The following is a 14180-nucleotide window of genomic DNA, read 5'->3' as shown; positions in this document are numbered from 1 at the left end:
TTCAATCCTCCACAGTAAATCCCATTTTTCAGATGAGGATCCTGAAGCATAGAGGGCTTAAAACAGTTCCCCACGGTTAGCGTTAGTACACCAGAACTGGCCCACCCCAGAGCTGGATTCCATGCTCCTGATCATTGAGCTGCCTTTGGTTTGGGGAAGGGAAGCTGGTGAAGTGTGGAGGCCACAGGGAACCCCGGCTACAGGAGGCCGGGGAGGGGCGGGGGGCGGGCTGTGGCCACCTGAGGCCACCCCTGGAGGCCCCATACAGTTGGTGAAGGCCACGCCCAGTGTGGATTCCAAAGGGCTTGTGTTAGGGACCCTGCAAATTAGCCTGAAAAAAGACAGATTAACAAGAAAAAAGCAGTGAGAGTAACTCGGTGGAGTGGGGTGAGGGAAGCTCCCGGAAGCCTTCCTTCTGCATCCGTTGATGCTCATTTGCCTCTAGCTCAAAATAACCCTTATGCCAAAGTGGCATGTTTGGGGGTGGCATATTCTGGTTTTCTACTCTGCTTCAGGGTAGCTGTTCAAGTGGGTTCTCTCAGTGTCCCCAGGCTGGTTCTAGATGCCTGAGTCCCCAGTCCCCGGCTGTTGGAACCTGACTGCTCCGGCTGGCCTCAGGCTGGAACAGACCACAGGCACCATAGAACCCAACCCGGTAGGGATTTGAGGTGGTAAAGAGCCCTGTTTTGCTGGGGGATATCTGAGCCCCTGTCCTGGTGCTGCCACTTAACAACTGTGCGACTTTGACCAAGAGGCCTGACCTCTCTGTGATGACTTAGTTTCTTCAACTGTTAAATGGAGATGCGATTAAATGAGAAAAGGGGATGAGACGGCGCCGTTTACTCCAAGCATGCAGTCAGTGTATCACCCCTACCATACAGTGAGCATTCAATCCATTTTAGCTGAAAAATGCATGAGGAACTTGAGCCCTAGTGCCTGGCCCAGGGCAAGACTAGAGCCAGCTCCGGACTCCCAGGCCAGGGCATTCCCACTGTGCTATCTGGGCCATTAGGTGTCAGTTGGGGCTTGGGTCTCTCTATAATCTGGTCTGTCATCTGGCAGCCAGCTCCTGCCAGGTAGGTAGAGGGAGCCCTGGGTCTTATAGCCAAAACCACATCGCTGCTGCAAAAGCCAGCGTCCTGGAAGCCAAGGGAGTTCCTGTTTTTGAGCGTTTCCCACTGAGCTGCTGCCCAAGGGGAGGAGGCTGCAGGCCTTGGTTGATTCCTCTTCCCTTTTCTTTTTTTTCCTCTGTCAGCCACTCAAAACCACCATAGGGTTGATGGAGGCTCTATTATTATTCCTGCTCTACAGATGGGGAAATGGGCAGAGGTGAAATAGCTTGTGCTGGTCCCAAGGCCAGTGGTGGCAGAGCAGGGACGGAGTGTGGGGAGCCTGGCTGCAGAGTGGCGCACTTCACCACCCTCATGTTTCCCCTGTGTTGCCAAATCAACTGGTTTCCACTTTCATCAGCCTAATTAGAGGATGCAACTCTGTCTACTTTAGAAATTAAGAGTAACAGCCTGGTGTGGTCTGGGTGAGCCTGGGTGAGTCATGGAGCCTCTCGGGACCTCTGTCACCTTCTCTGTGGAATGAGGGGCATGGGCTCGAATCTGGATCAGGGGTTCTCCAGGTTGGTTACAATACAGGTAGACTGGCACCACCTCTGATTCAGTAGGTCTAAGTGAGCTGAGAATTTGCGTTTCTGACAGATTCCCACATGCTGCTGCTACTGGTCTGGGGACACACTTTTAGAACCATTTTCTAGATGCTCTGAGTTCCCTTCTGACTGTACCACTCTGAGTTCTGCTGTGCTTCTCGTTTGAAGCGGTAGAGTCTTTCTTACTCCCCAGCAATCCTGGAGGAATTGCTCTAGATTGGCCGGCAGAGATAACCCAGAAACACTGTATGTGTGTGTGTGTCTGTGTGTGTCTGTGTGTGTGTCTGTGTGTGTCTGTGTGTGTGTGTGTGTGTTGAGGGGAGGGTGTGACTCACAATAAAAACAAAGGCCCCGTGAGGGTCTCTGGGCTGGTCTGGGAGCAGGCTGAGCGCAGAGCTGAGTCTTATCTGACTTTTCCTTCTTAGGTTTTTGTTCTTCCCCAACTAAGAAACTTCCCCAGTTTCTCAGTTCCCCATCATCTTCCAACGAGCAGCACTTCAGGGCTGGCTATTTTGGGAAATGGCTCACAGGGCGTAGTTCTGGCTCTTAGACCCCCTTTTTCCCCTGAGTGATGCAAAGGAAAACTGCTCCTCTAGATAAGCAAAAGGGCAACAGGCAGGCCTGCCTCCAAGGAGCAACCCCAGGCGGGGCTGGAGAGGGTGTCAGGGGATCTGGTAGGCCGTGGGAGGCACCAGGTCTTTGCAATCTTGGCTGTAGGCTCTGAGCTCAGCATTTTTTTTTTTTTAAACCTGTGGTAAAATATATTGGGTTGGCCAAAAAGTTCATTCGGGTTTTCGTAACATGGAAAAACCCAAACGAACTTCTTGGCCAACCCAACACATAACACTTGCCATTTTAACCATTTTTACATGTACATTTCAGTAACACTAAGTACAATCACATCGTTGTATGGTCATCACCACCATCCATCTCCAGAACTTTTTCGTCTTTCCAAACTGATACTCCTTACCCATTAAATGATAATTCCCCAGACCCAGACCCTGGCAACGACGACTGTTCTACTTTGTGTCCCTGTGAACTTGACTACCTTCAGCTGTTTTAATCTGTCAGATCAGGTGGTTGAATGAATGATCTTAAGTTGCTTTCCAATCATAACATTCAGAGCCTCAGCATCCTGGCGTTTGGAAGGGATGGTCATTTGTCTATGCCTTGGTCGCTCCAGACCCAGGCTCTGGAACATGTCTGTGGTGGGTGGGGACTCAGTCCCTTCTAAGAGTCACTCCCCAGGTCCCTTGGCGCCAATCCTAATCCTCTGCCCACCTTTGACTCCACGTTTGCCCTTCAAATCTGAGTTAAGTCCTGGATCTCAGGGGCCATTTTACCGTGTTTCTGCTGCATTGTGTCAGCCAGAGGCCAGCCTGGGTGGTTCTCTGTACCGCAAACCTCATGGAAAACACCCTTAATAGGAGACCTGGGGGTTGGTCTTGGCTCCGCCCTCATCAGGTTATAAGACTTGGCCCCACCCCCACTGCTATCCCATCAGATGTCAGTTTCCTCACAAGTCCCCACTAAAATTCCCTTGGCCTCAGTGGAGCTGCTGCGGGGTGGATGTGTCAGTGTTCCTCAGGAACGTACGTGGCCCTTGAGTGGATAAGGGCTGTTGTGGACAGGTGGGTTCTATAAAATGAGGAGGGAGGGAGGCATCTCTTCCAACTCATTACCTCCCACTGGGTCTTGACCACAGTCACACACATCTGCTCTTCTGTATTTTTTCATAGTTGAAAATTTATTGGAAAAAAATTTTTTTCTATAAATTTATTTAATTTATTTTTGGCTGCATGCGGGCTTTCTCTAGTTGGGGCAAAGGGGGGCCACTCCTCGTTGCGGCATGCGGGCTTTTCATTGCGGTGGCTTCTCTCGTTGCGGAGCACGGGCTCTAGGTGCGCGGGCTTCAGTAGTTGTGGCTTGCGGGCTCTAGAGCACAGGCTCAGCAGTTGTGGTGCACGGTTTTAGTTTCTCCGTGGCATGTGGGATCTTCCCGGACCAGGGCTCGAACCTGTGTCCCCTGCGTTGGCGGGCAGATTCTTTTTTTTTTTTATTTTTTATAAATTTATTTTTTTTTTTTTTGCTGTGTTGGGTCTTCATTGCTGCTCCCGGGCTTTCTCTAGTTGCGGCGAGTGGGGGCTAGTCTTCATTACGGTATGCGGGCTTCTCACTGCGGTGGCTTCTCTGGTTGCAGAGCATGGGCTCTAGGCGTGTAGGCTTCAGTATTTGTGGCACGTGGGCTCAGCAGTTGTGGCACGCAGGCTCAGTAGTTGTGGCTCACGGGCTTAGTTGCTCTGCAGCATGTGGGATCTTCCCGGGCCAGGGATCGAACCCGTGTCTCCTGCATTGGCAGGCGGATTCTTTTTTTTTTTCCTCTCACTGTTTTGGCCTTTCCCGTTGCGGAGCACAGGCTCTGGACGCACAGGCTCAGCAGCCATGACTCACGGGCCCAGCCGCTCCACGGCATGTGGGATCTTCCCGGACCGGGGCACGAACCCGTGTCCCCTGCATCGGCAGGTGGACTCTCAACCATTGTGCCACCAGGGAAGCTCCTGTTGGAAAATTTAAATTCATTATTAATATGTTGTTACAGTGACTCAAGCACAAATGGCATTATGTTTCCTACTCTTAACTATTCCAACACCTGAAATATTCATTTTTAGGAAAATATAAGTACTAATACAGTAGCATACTAGAAAATTTTGATATTAAAGCTTATTTTCCCATTGGAGTTACTTTGCCTTTTTTTTTTTTTAACATATACATGTATCTATTATTTTTCAAATTCTTTTCCCATTTAGGTTGTTACATAATATTGAGCAGAGTTCCCTGTGCTGCTATTCTATTTTGTTGACATACTGCTGAGCTAACACCTTCCTGTCCCAGCAATTAAGTCAGTCTGAGGCGAGGAAACCTCTCGATCTTTGAGCTTTTTCACTTTCCAGCCATTCGATGATTCTTTGCTACATGTTCCCTGCCTGTTAGGGAGGGAGGAGAGGGATGCTCAGAACTTGGAAGACTTTTGTCAGAAAGAGACCAAATTGAAGTCAGCCTCAGGAGAAGACAGAGCAAGCCCCAGGGACACTGCCAGAACGGGTGGAGAAAGAGATTCTGCCCCTCACTGAGCTTCAGCTTTCTCAGGGGAATGGAGAAAATGCTGATAATTTCCTCATCATTTAGATCTGCAAGCTTAGCATTTGGGGTTTTTTAAAGTTCTTGTTTCCTTTTCCCTCATTTGCCTGAGGTTAGGGTTTGTCAGCAGTAGCAGCTGTAGTTATGGTTAACAATACGGCTTTTACCAGAAACGGGAAAACTCGTCTGTTTTCGTGCTCCTCAGAAGCAGCCATGTGGATGATCCCCGGAAGTGAGCACTGCAGGAAAGTGATCCAGGTGCCAGTGTGGTACCTCTCTCTCCCAGCCCTTAACGAGAGCCCGTTTACTCCCACCCACGTGGTTTTGGACTTCACGCAGGATAGTCTGTTACTCAGCTGAGCCCTCTTGGTTGAGATGGGGGAGGCGTCTTCGCAGGGTTTTTTCATAGCTTGGTGCTCTGGGCTGTGAGCTGACCTGGAGTCAAAGGCGCCCCCCACCCCACCTCTTCCTCCTCTGCCTGGTGCCAACTAATTCTAGGAAAGTTTTGATTCTTTTCCTCCCCCTTGTGCTCTAGTGCTCTCCTAGTGACAGGAGCTAAAAGAGCTAAACCGTAGCTGGGTAGAGAGCCTCTCCATGAGTCGGCTCACAGTTATCCGTGGCAACGCTCCTCAGCTTCCCTCAGCCTGCTGGAGCCTGGTGTGAACTGGAATTCCCGGCTAGCCAGGGAAGTGTGTATCTTCACTCTGATTCAGCGATGGATGGCTTTACAGTGCCCCAGCTCATCCTGAAAGTACTTTATAAAATGGTTTGCAGTTCATCCAAAGCATAACTTATTAACATATATTTACCCCAGTTTTTAAGGCAGGAGAATAAAGCGGTTTATTATAATTAATTAGCAATGCAGTCAAGTTCTTCCCTATGAAAGAACTAAGGTCTAGGATAAGATTTCCACAGTTTAGGGCAGAGGTTCTCAATGCAAGAGACATTTGGCAATGTCTGGAGACATTTTTGGTTGTCATAATTTGGGGCAGGAGGAGGGGTGCTACTGCATCTAATGGTTGGAGGCCAGGGATGCTGCTAAACATCTTAGAATGCACAGGACAAGCCCCATAACAAAGAACTATCCAGCCCAGAATGTCAGTAGTGCCAGTGTTAAGGAACTCTGGTTTGGAGGAATTCGTTTCCTGTCATTCCTCCAAGACGAGAGCTGGTTTTCCTCCCTAGATGCCCTGTGCCCACCTTGGAGGTATCCTGGGCACATCCCACCTGACAACTAGCGGTTCTGGGGAGAGATGCCAAGTCCTGCTCCAGACACTAACCTATGTCTTTTGGATCAGGCAGGGCCCACCTCCCTCACTCAGCCTCCTTCTTCTGCTTTCTCCTTGCCTGGAATTCAGACTTCTGGGATACTTCTTAAGGGAGCAGAAATCCAGTATACCAAGAGTGGCTGGTCATGGAGACGGGACCAAAGAACAGAGGGGCCCTATGCCATGTCCCCTCTGGAAGGGAGAGAAGAGCACTTGAGGACCCGTCCCCACCCATCCTGCGAGACCCAGAGCAAACTAGCCTAGTGGGCACTGCCAGCCTTCCCCCAGGGTGGCATCTCCTACCTCAGAGTGCAAGGTGGTAAAACTTGCTCCATTAAAAAAATATATGGGGGCTTCCTTGGTGGCGCAGTGGTTAAGAATCTGCCTGCCAATGCAGGGGACACGGGTTCGAGCCCTGGTCCGGGAAGATCCCACATGCCACAGAGCAACAAAGCCCGTGAGCCACAACTACTGAGCCCAGGTGCCACAACTACTGAAGCCTGTGCACCTAGAGTCCGTGCTCTGAAACAAGAGAAGCCACTGCGGTGAGAAGCCCACGCACTGCAACAAAGAGTAGCCCCTGCTCGCTGCAACTAGAGAAAAACCCACACGCAGCAAGGAAGAACCAATACAGCCAATAAATAAATAAATAAATTTATTAAAAAAAAATATGGATACTACCCACCAGATTCTGGTACCAAAAAGAAACAAAACAAGTGTGCGTAACTTGGAGCTCCATCCGCATCATCAGCGTACTTGAATTTTAGTATTCTGTGTCCCTGTTGCTTTAGGAAACACAGCCTGAGGCTCTTGCCCTCTTGTGTCTGATTCCAGAGCCCTTGGGGCTTTGGAGGAACGGGAAGCATGGGATCCTTTGGGTCCTCCCAGGTCAGGTTTGGGCTGGGGGTGGGGTGCTGCCCACAGCCTTACTCAATGTGTGGAAGTTTACACAATGGCTCAACTTCTTGGTCGGGCTGATTCATCTATTTGGCCTTTGACGCCTACCTCTGACCCAGCCAGGACAGAAGGGGGCCCCTTAGGAACTCCTGGCCCTGTTCCCTCTAGAGGAGACGCACAATGGAGCTGTGATAAGACAGGGTTTGAGGAGGAAGTAGACTGGTGGAAACAGGATATTTTTAAATTAGAGAAAGAAACAGAAGATTGTGACTCCCGTTGTGACAGTTGTGTCCTGAGACAGCCCAGGATTCAAAGGGACTGGGCTTGAGCTTGGGCGGCACCAAGGCCCCTTGAATTGCCTCTCAAGTAAGACTGAGGATTTGGGAGTGGGGACAGAGTATGACTCTCCACCACCTTTAAGAATGGCAACCAACCCCCAAACCCTCATCTCCTCTTGGGCCTTCCCCAGGCTTCTGTGTCTTCGGAACCGTGTCCATGGTGGGCTATTTGGGGAATCAGCCCCAACATGTAGGCCACTCCCCATTCAGAAACTCTGCTGTTAGTGGGGCCTGGTCCTGTCCAAGAGGCAAATCGTAGCCCTCTCTTGCCTCTTGCCGTGAAAATCATCCCTAACTAATGCAGGCGGGGGTCACGCACCTTCGACGCAATGTCTCCTGTTCTCTTCTGGACATTTTCAGAATGTCCAGCCAGTCCCGGCATGCACCCTGGCAGGAAGACTGTGTGGTCTCCGGATGACTGAGATGAGGCTCCCTGGGCCCTACCCTTCAGACAGCACTTGAACCATATATGCCAAGGGCGTTGGCCTTGTTTGTACTTTCTGCTCCATTTGATCCCACTCCTGGGAATAGACAAACTAGTATGAAATATGGAAATTGCTTTATTCCCAAAGAGGACGTTGGCAGCATTATTTAAAATAGCCAAAACTTGGAAAGCACCTCAACTTAAATGTTGACATTTAAGTCAACAGTGGAACCAGAGATAATTGTTACCTGCTTTCTACTTTTCTGTAGTTTTCAGTTTTTTCCCCTAACTAACAGGTGCTATTAATTCTTAAACAACTGTTTAAAATGTTAAACTAGCTGCCCGGGACTTTATATGCTTGTCACATGGAGCTACAGGGCCCAGGGGAAGCTATCTGTGGGCAAAGGAGCCATAAACCTGGGCACCCGGTGAGCTTGAGGGTCTGGCATCTCCTGCACTGCGCCCCCTCCCTCCCTCTTTATTTGCGCAGCTCCTGAGATGTTGGGCGTGGGGGGTGGGGGGAGCCTAACTCATACTCTGTGTAGCTCACCTCCATGTTACCCTTTGTTTTGCAGATTTCGTGGAAAACAGATATTCTGTAAGTATACATTTCATATGCACTATTTTTTTTAAAACAGTCCATCGAACAATGAAATATTTCCAGACTCACCCAGGTTCTGCAGCCCCAGCAATGACACCCGTAGACTAGCCTCGTCTGTTATAGACCAGGAGCCTGGGCTCCTCTGACTAGCCTGGTCATCAGGCTAGCCAGGTTTTCTAGGCCAGCTGTGATTTTGAAATTCTCTCCTACTGTTTCCATCATTATGACTCAGCCCACTTGTGAAGGGAGAGCCTGGAAGTCCCCCGCAGGGTTGGGAATCTAGGGCTCTCAGCTCCAGATGAGCAAAGTCCACATTTCCTCTGAGGCTAGGTCCTTGGAGGTGAGGCAGATTCGGGGGGTGTACTTGGAGAAGAGAAGCGTCCAACAGTCACCCTCACACACCAGGCCCTCTGCTGCAGGGGACACACAAGGTCTTTGATCCAGTGAGGGAATCAGATGAGTTTTCTTGGCTGAGAAAGCAAAGGGATAACAGCTACTCCAGAAGCCATGGAAACAGAGAACAGAGGTACTTTGTTCTGCCTGGTTAGTGGTCTCTTCCCCAAGGAGGGGTCATTTGGATGGGCCATGAGGAGTGAGCGGGTTCCAGCAGCGTCCAGGTAGAAAGATCATCAGGGGCAGAGGCGTGAGGGTTGGAGCAGTCTCTAGCAGCTCAGAATGGGAGCAGACAGGGGTGCCGGTGACAAGGGATAGGGGAAAGGTAAGTTAGGGCTTGCTTGGGAAAGACTCCAACACCTCATTATGAGGTTTCATTCTGTAGGAAATAGAGGGTTTAGGAAGCTGCCACTTGGCAGATGGGAATGTTTAAAAGAAGTGCAGAGGCCCAAGTTCAAGTTTTGCGAAGACCCATTTTCCCCTATCTTCCTACTCCCAACCTTTTTATGAGCTACCCAGCAGCACAAGAGTTAACTAACTGGGCAGCTAACGTCTTAAGAAATGAGGGATTTGTCTCGCAAACTGCTTCTTTAAGGTCTGGGAAGAACTTTCAGCAAGATTGCCTGTAGCCCTTCCAATGGGCCCCCAGCTTCCTTTGTTTTGCCCGAGTCTGAATTCTTGTAAAACAGAGAACTCATTATGCCTTTGACAGACAGGAAGCCGCTGACATTCTTTTTATGGAGGAAGGCTATCAATTTAAGGAAAAGAGGAATGAAATGAATGTCTTTTTCTAGCCTAAGCCACCCAGACTCCTGAAATCAGAGACTGTTGCATTGGAAGGAAAAGGGGCCCAATTTATAGATGAGAAAACCGAGTCCTGAATTGGCAGGACAGCTCGACCAGGGTCACCCAGCGTGTTAATAGCAGAGCCAGGACTAGAACCCTAGGTCTCCAGACTCCCCGGCCAGTCCACAACACAAGACTTCCTCCAAGAAATGATGTCACTGTCCCAGCCATCATGGCATTGCGAGAGTGGAAAGTGAGAACTTTGCCCCATGGGCCTTGTGGGACTCGGATAAAGAGATGTTCTCCCGCTGCAATAATCGTGGCTGTGTCCACCCAAGGCAGGTCTGCTGGACCTGCAGGACTGACTTATTTACTTTTTCTTCAATCCAAATGATCTCTCTGGACAAAGGCTCTGAGCTCTAGGATAGACAGAACTTCCCCTTTCCCCAGAAGCCGGCCCATGGGCCCAGGAGTCTGCTTCCAGAATGCTCCTGAGTGTTCACCCATGGCTGGTCCTGTGCCCCAAAATAATAAGGTCTTTTGGCGGGAGCACAGGGATTCCCAGCCGTTGGGAAAGGCATTTTGAATCTTTAAGGGAATGCGTCTTGTTTATAAAAGAAGCAGGTATAGTTTCCCTAATAATCAGCTGGTGAGGGTCAGGAGAAAATTAATTGAATTGCTCAGCAGGGAAATGGGAGGGGATTTCCTTCCTGAAATCAAACCTGGCGATCATTCCCCGTTGTTTAATGGCCGTTGCTTCTGAAAACATATTGGAGGAAATATCTTAACAATGAGGTAGCCACTTAGCCAAACACTAATTTAGTATTGTTCGACTTGCTTCAATGGCACATTCTGACTTCATTTTTCCTCTGCCATTTTTGCCTTGTTTATAAATCGTGTTGTGGCCCAGGCAGACAGATAACGTGAAAAGAGAACACCCTGTACTTAAAGGGATGAATCTGGACCTGCCTGGGTCTCAGGATCTTGGAAGGGACTTGCCTTCTTACTGACAAAAGGCAATTTCTAGTTACAACTCATCTCCTTCCCTCCCGGGAGCCAGCGGGCAGCTGGACTGCAATGGGAACAGCCCTGGAGTTGGGATCAAGGGACTGGGGCATGAGTTCCAGCTCTCCAGCCACACCTGAGCTTCCCCATCTGTAGAATGGAGATGGTGATGGCAACAACAAAAACAGTAATGTCTGCCTATTTAAAGACCATCTTAAGGGTTAAGTGAGAAACATGTGTGCAGAGTACTTTGCAGATTGCAAACTATCATATAAAAGCTAATTGATTATCTATTTTAAAGTTCTTTTCATCAAACACTCTGGCGGCATAAGGCACGGGTGGAGAATTTACTTCACTTGGCCCTGAAATGCCCCTGTCACCTGAGGGGAAGGTAGCAGTTGCTTACCCAAAGCACAGGATTCAACCCAAGCCAAGCTTTGCCAGGAAGCAGAGACCCACATTAAAACTTGACTTTTCCCTGATACCTATTTATTAGACATGTCACTTCAGGCAGATTTCCTAACCTCTCGGGGCCTTAGTTTCCTCATTTGTAAATTGGAGGAAATAGAACCCTCTCGCTTAGTTGTTGCAAGGATTAAGCCAGCACCTAGCACAGATCTGGTTCACTGGAAGTGCTGGTGGGGGCTGGGGGGGGAGACATTCTAGAAGCAGGAAGTAGAGATCCCAGGAGCGTTAGAAGCAAAATGACCTTTGAGAGTGTCCACACCATGTTCTGGCCAGAAGTGGGGCAATTTCTTGGCTGTACTTGGTGCCTGACAGCTGGCCTCTGATTTACACACAGGCAAGCACAGCCTTAGATGTGAGCACATTAACCTTCACTTCCAAATCCCCAAGGCCTGGATGACTGTGGCCCAGCCTTTCCCATCTCTGGAGCTGGTCCTGCAGCAGCTCCCCGAGCGCTCACTTCCCCTGGAGAGGGGAGCGGAGGTGTCTGGGGAAGGACTTGGTCTGGGGCCTGCAGAAGGCTGGACACCAGGGTCACACACACACACACACACACACCCCACCACCCCCAGCTGAGCGGAGGAAGTGGAGCGAGGGTAGCTGCCAGGGCTGGCGGGCCTCCAGCCCCCGGGGGCCAACACAGCTCTCTTGGCCTGCTTGCCTGGGTCTCTCCTGGCAAAGGAGGAGGCAGAACCTTGGCCTTCCGGCTGGGGCCCCACAGACCTGCATCCTGTTCCGAGAGGCTCCTCAGCCCTGGCAGGACCAGAAAAAAACAGGGACTCCATCTCAGCCAACCCTCAGGGAGACAGACAGCCCGGCCATGGCGTTCCCAAGACGTTGGCCAATGCCCACAACTTCTGCTCTGGCCTCCCCCTGAGATCCACCTGCAGCAGGGGGCCCTGTGCTCGCAGAGGGCCCAGAGTCAGGCACTCAGGCAGGTGTTGCCTGCTCTTCCGGACTCACTGCTGCCCAGGGCCCAGTATCTCCCAGCATTGCTCCACTCTTGCCCCCTTGCTCCATCCATTCATCAAAATCCACCCCACCTCGCTGCCCAGCTAGGGTCCTCTCACCACCTCTCAACTCCTTCTGCAGTTTGTTAGGACCTCTTCCACCTTCTAACTTCATGCTAACATTGTTTGTCAATAATTGATAGGATATAAAATTCTCGGGGGCAGGTTCTTGCATCCTCAGCAGAAAGAACAGTGCCTGGGTCAGACGGGGGTCCAGTCACTGATGGGTGTGTAGGGGACACAAATACCCTGTGGAGCAGTTAGAGAACACTGCAGGGTGGCATCTGGAATTTAAGAAAAAAATTTTTTTTTCACTTTTATTGTGGCAAAATGGACACAACATGAAGTTTACCATCTTAACAACTTTTCAGTGTACAATTCAGGGGCATTAATGCATTCTCATCGTTGTGCAACAATTGCCAAATCCATCCACAGAACTTTTCATTATCCCAGACGCAAACTCTGTATCCATGAAGCCCTAACTTCCTGTTTCCCCTTCCACCCAGAATGGCAGCCACCATTCTACTTCCTGTCGCTATGAACTTGGCTCTTCCGGGTACCCCATTTAAGTGGAATCACTTGTTCCTTTTGTGTCTAGCTTATTTCAGTTAGCATAATGTTTTCAGGGTTTATCCATGTTGACATGAATCAGAATTTCATTCCTTTTTAAGGCAGAATCATATAATTTAAAAACATTTAGGTTTGATCATTTGAGTTCAGTCTTTCATTTTTGAAATATAAAAACAAACCTAGAGAAGGTTCACCTCATGTTAGAGGCAGAGCTGGAGCAAGACACCAGGTGTCCCTTAACTTTCCTAGTCTTCCTCTTTTCTAGTCTTCCCCATGTAGCACCCATGGGACCTAGTGCTGGGTTCACAGTGGGTGCTTGATGACGTTGGTTGCTAGCCTGATGTGCAACGTGTCTGTGGGGGGAGTAGAGGCTGCAGGCCCTACCGAGCAGGTGTGGAGAGAAGGGAAAACCGAGTGTGGGCGGGAGCTGCCCCACAGGGCGGGGCGTGTCCTCGGATGACAGCACTGCTTTGCAGTTCCTTTGAGACGTGCTTTGTGCAGTGTTTTTTATATCTTTCCACCAGGCCAGTCTTCAATCCTGAAGGGTGTGACCATAGTGTGTCTTGTCTCTTGTCACTGCAGAGAACGGAAGGCTCCCTTGATGGAACTTAGGACTCCGAGAGCACACGCTCCTCCCTGGGAGGACACCCACATTCTGAGAAGAGCAGATGATTCCTGTATTCCAAGAGTTTTGTGCACTTATTTATGAACCTACCCTGCTCCCACCGAACCACGTGGCAATTCCTCAGGCCAAGTCACCAGTTCTCAAATCCATCTTAACTACATTTATGTTGGGTATAAAGGGCTAACAGAGGGGCTGGTTAATTTCCCACACGGCCCGCCTCCCACCAAGCCAGAGCATCCTCGGGAGTGGAGAGAAGCAGCAGGAGGTTCAGAGTAAACTGGCCACTGAGATATTTTGAAACTTGAATATTTTGTCTTGTACAGAGATCAAGAACTTTTCCAAGTCCCCTCATACACAGAAACCAGTTTCTGTTTTGTAGTCAATCTCTCCTAGCGAATGGCCTGACTTGGGGGCTAGTTTTTCTCTTTGCCTTTGGTCCTTCAAGGGTCTGTGGTTCTGGGCAGTCCTTGTTCCTTGGAAGTACACAGCATGGACCAGACAGCTGCACCCTGTCCCCTCTACCACCTCACCTGCCACAGATGGGAAAACAGAGCTGCTTGGGAGCAACCCCTTTGAGATGCCAGCTTGAAGATGAGGTTCATTCTGTGCAATGCACCAAACAGAAAGTGAAGTTGGACAAAGCACAGATGTTCTTAAGCTGGTTTTCTGTTCCCTTTCTTTCTTTTCCTCTACCATGCTGAAGGCCGAAGGACAGGAAGATGGTTGCCTCCAGCAAATATTTTTTTTTACTAGAAAAATGAAATGCCTATTTTTCTTACTAATTTTTTGTTATTTATTCCTTGCTAAAGGAATGGTCTCCCGAGGTCTTCAAATGTTTCTGATGGTGCCCTGAGTGGGTGGATGAGGGGCTGCGGCCATTCTGTGGTGGGTCGCACTAGTGAGCACACCCAAGCGAGACCACCTCCCTTGTCCTCCTCATTGACACAGCTGCAGGGACCCTGAGGGGTGTTGTATTAAATAAATTTGATCTTTACTCTTCACA

General features: G+C 49.7%; 1 protein-coding gene across 1 annotated transcript in view; it reads left to right on the top strand.

The window, feature by feature from the left end:
* The window catches only part of PECAM1 (platelet and endothelial cell adhesion molecule 1), a 55242-nt gene extending 41062 nt beyond the window's left edge, over window positions 1-14180 (top strand). Inside the window, exons 15-16 of the mRNA XM_067715019.1 lie at window positions 8298-8320; window positions 13135-14180. Coding sequence (XP_067571120.1) covers window positions 8298-8320; window positions 13135-13164 — 53 coding nt within the window. The 3' untranslated portion in view covers window positions 13165-14180. The remainder of the gene's footprint in view (window positions 1-8297; window positions 8321-13134) is intronic.

Source organism: Pseudorca crassidens, chromosome 19, assembly GCF_039906515.1.
Source record: "Pseudorca crassidens isolate mPseCra1 chromosome 19, mPseCra1.hap1, whole genome shotgun sequence".
Lineage (NCBI taxonomy): Eukaryota > Metazoa > Chordata > Mammalia > Artiodactyla > Delphinidae > Pseudorca > Pseudorca crassidens.
This window is presented reverse-complemented; position numbering and strand designations above follow the sequence as displayed.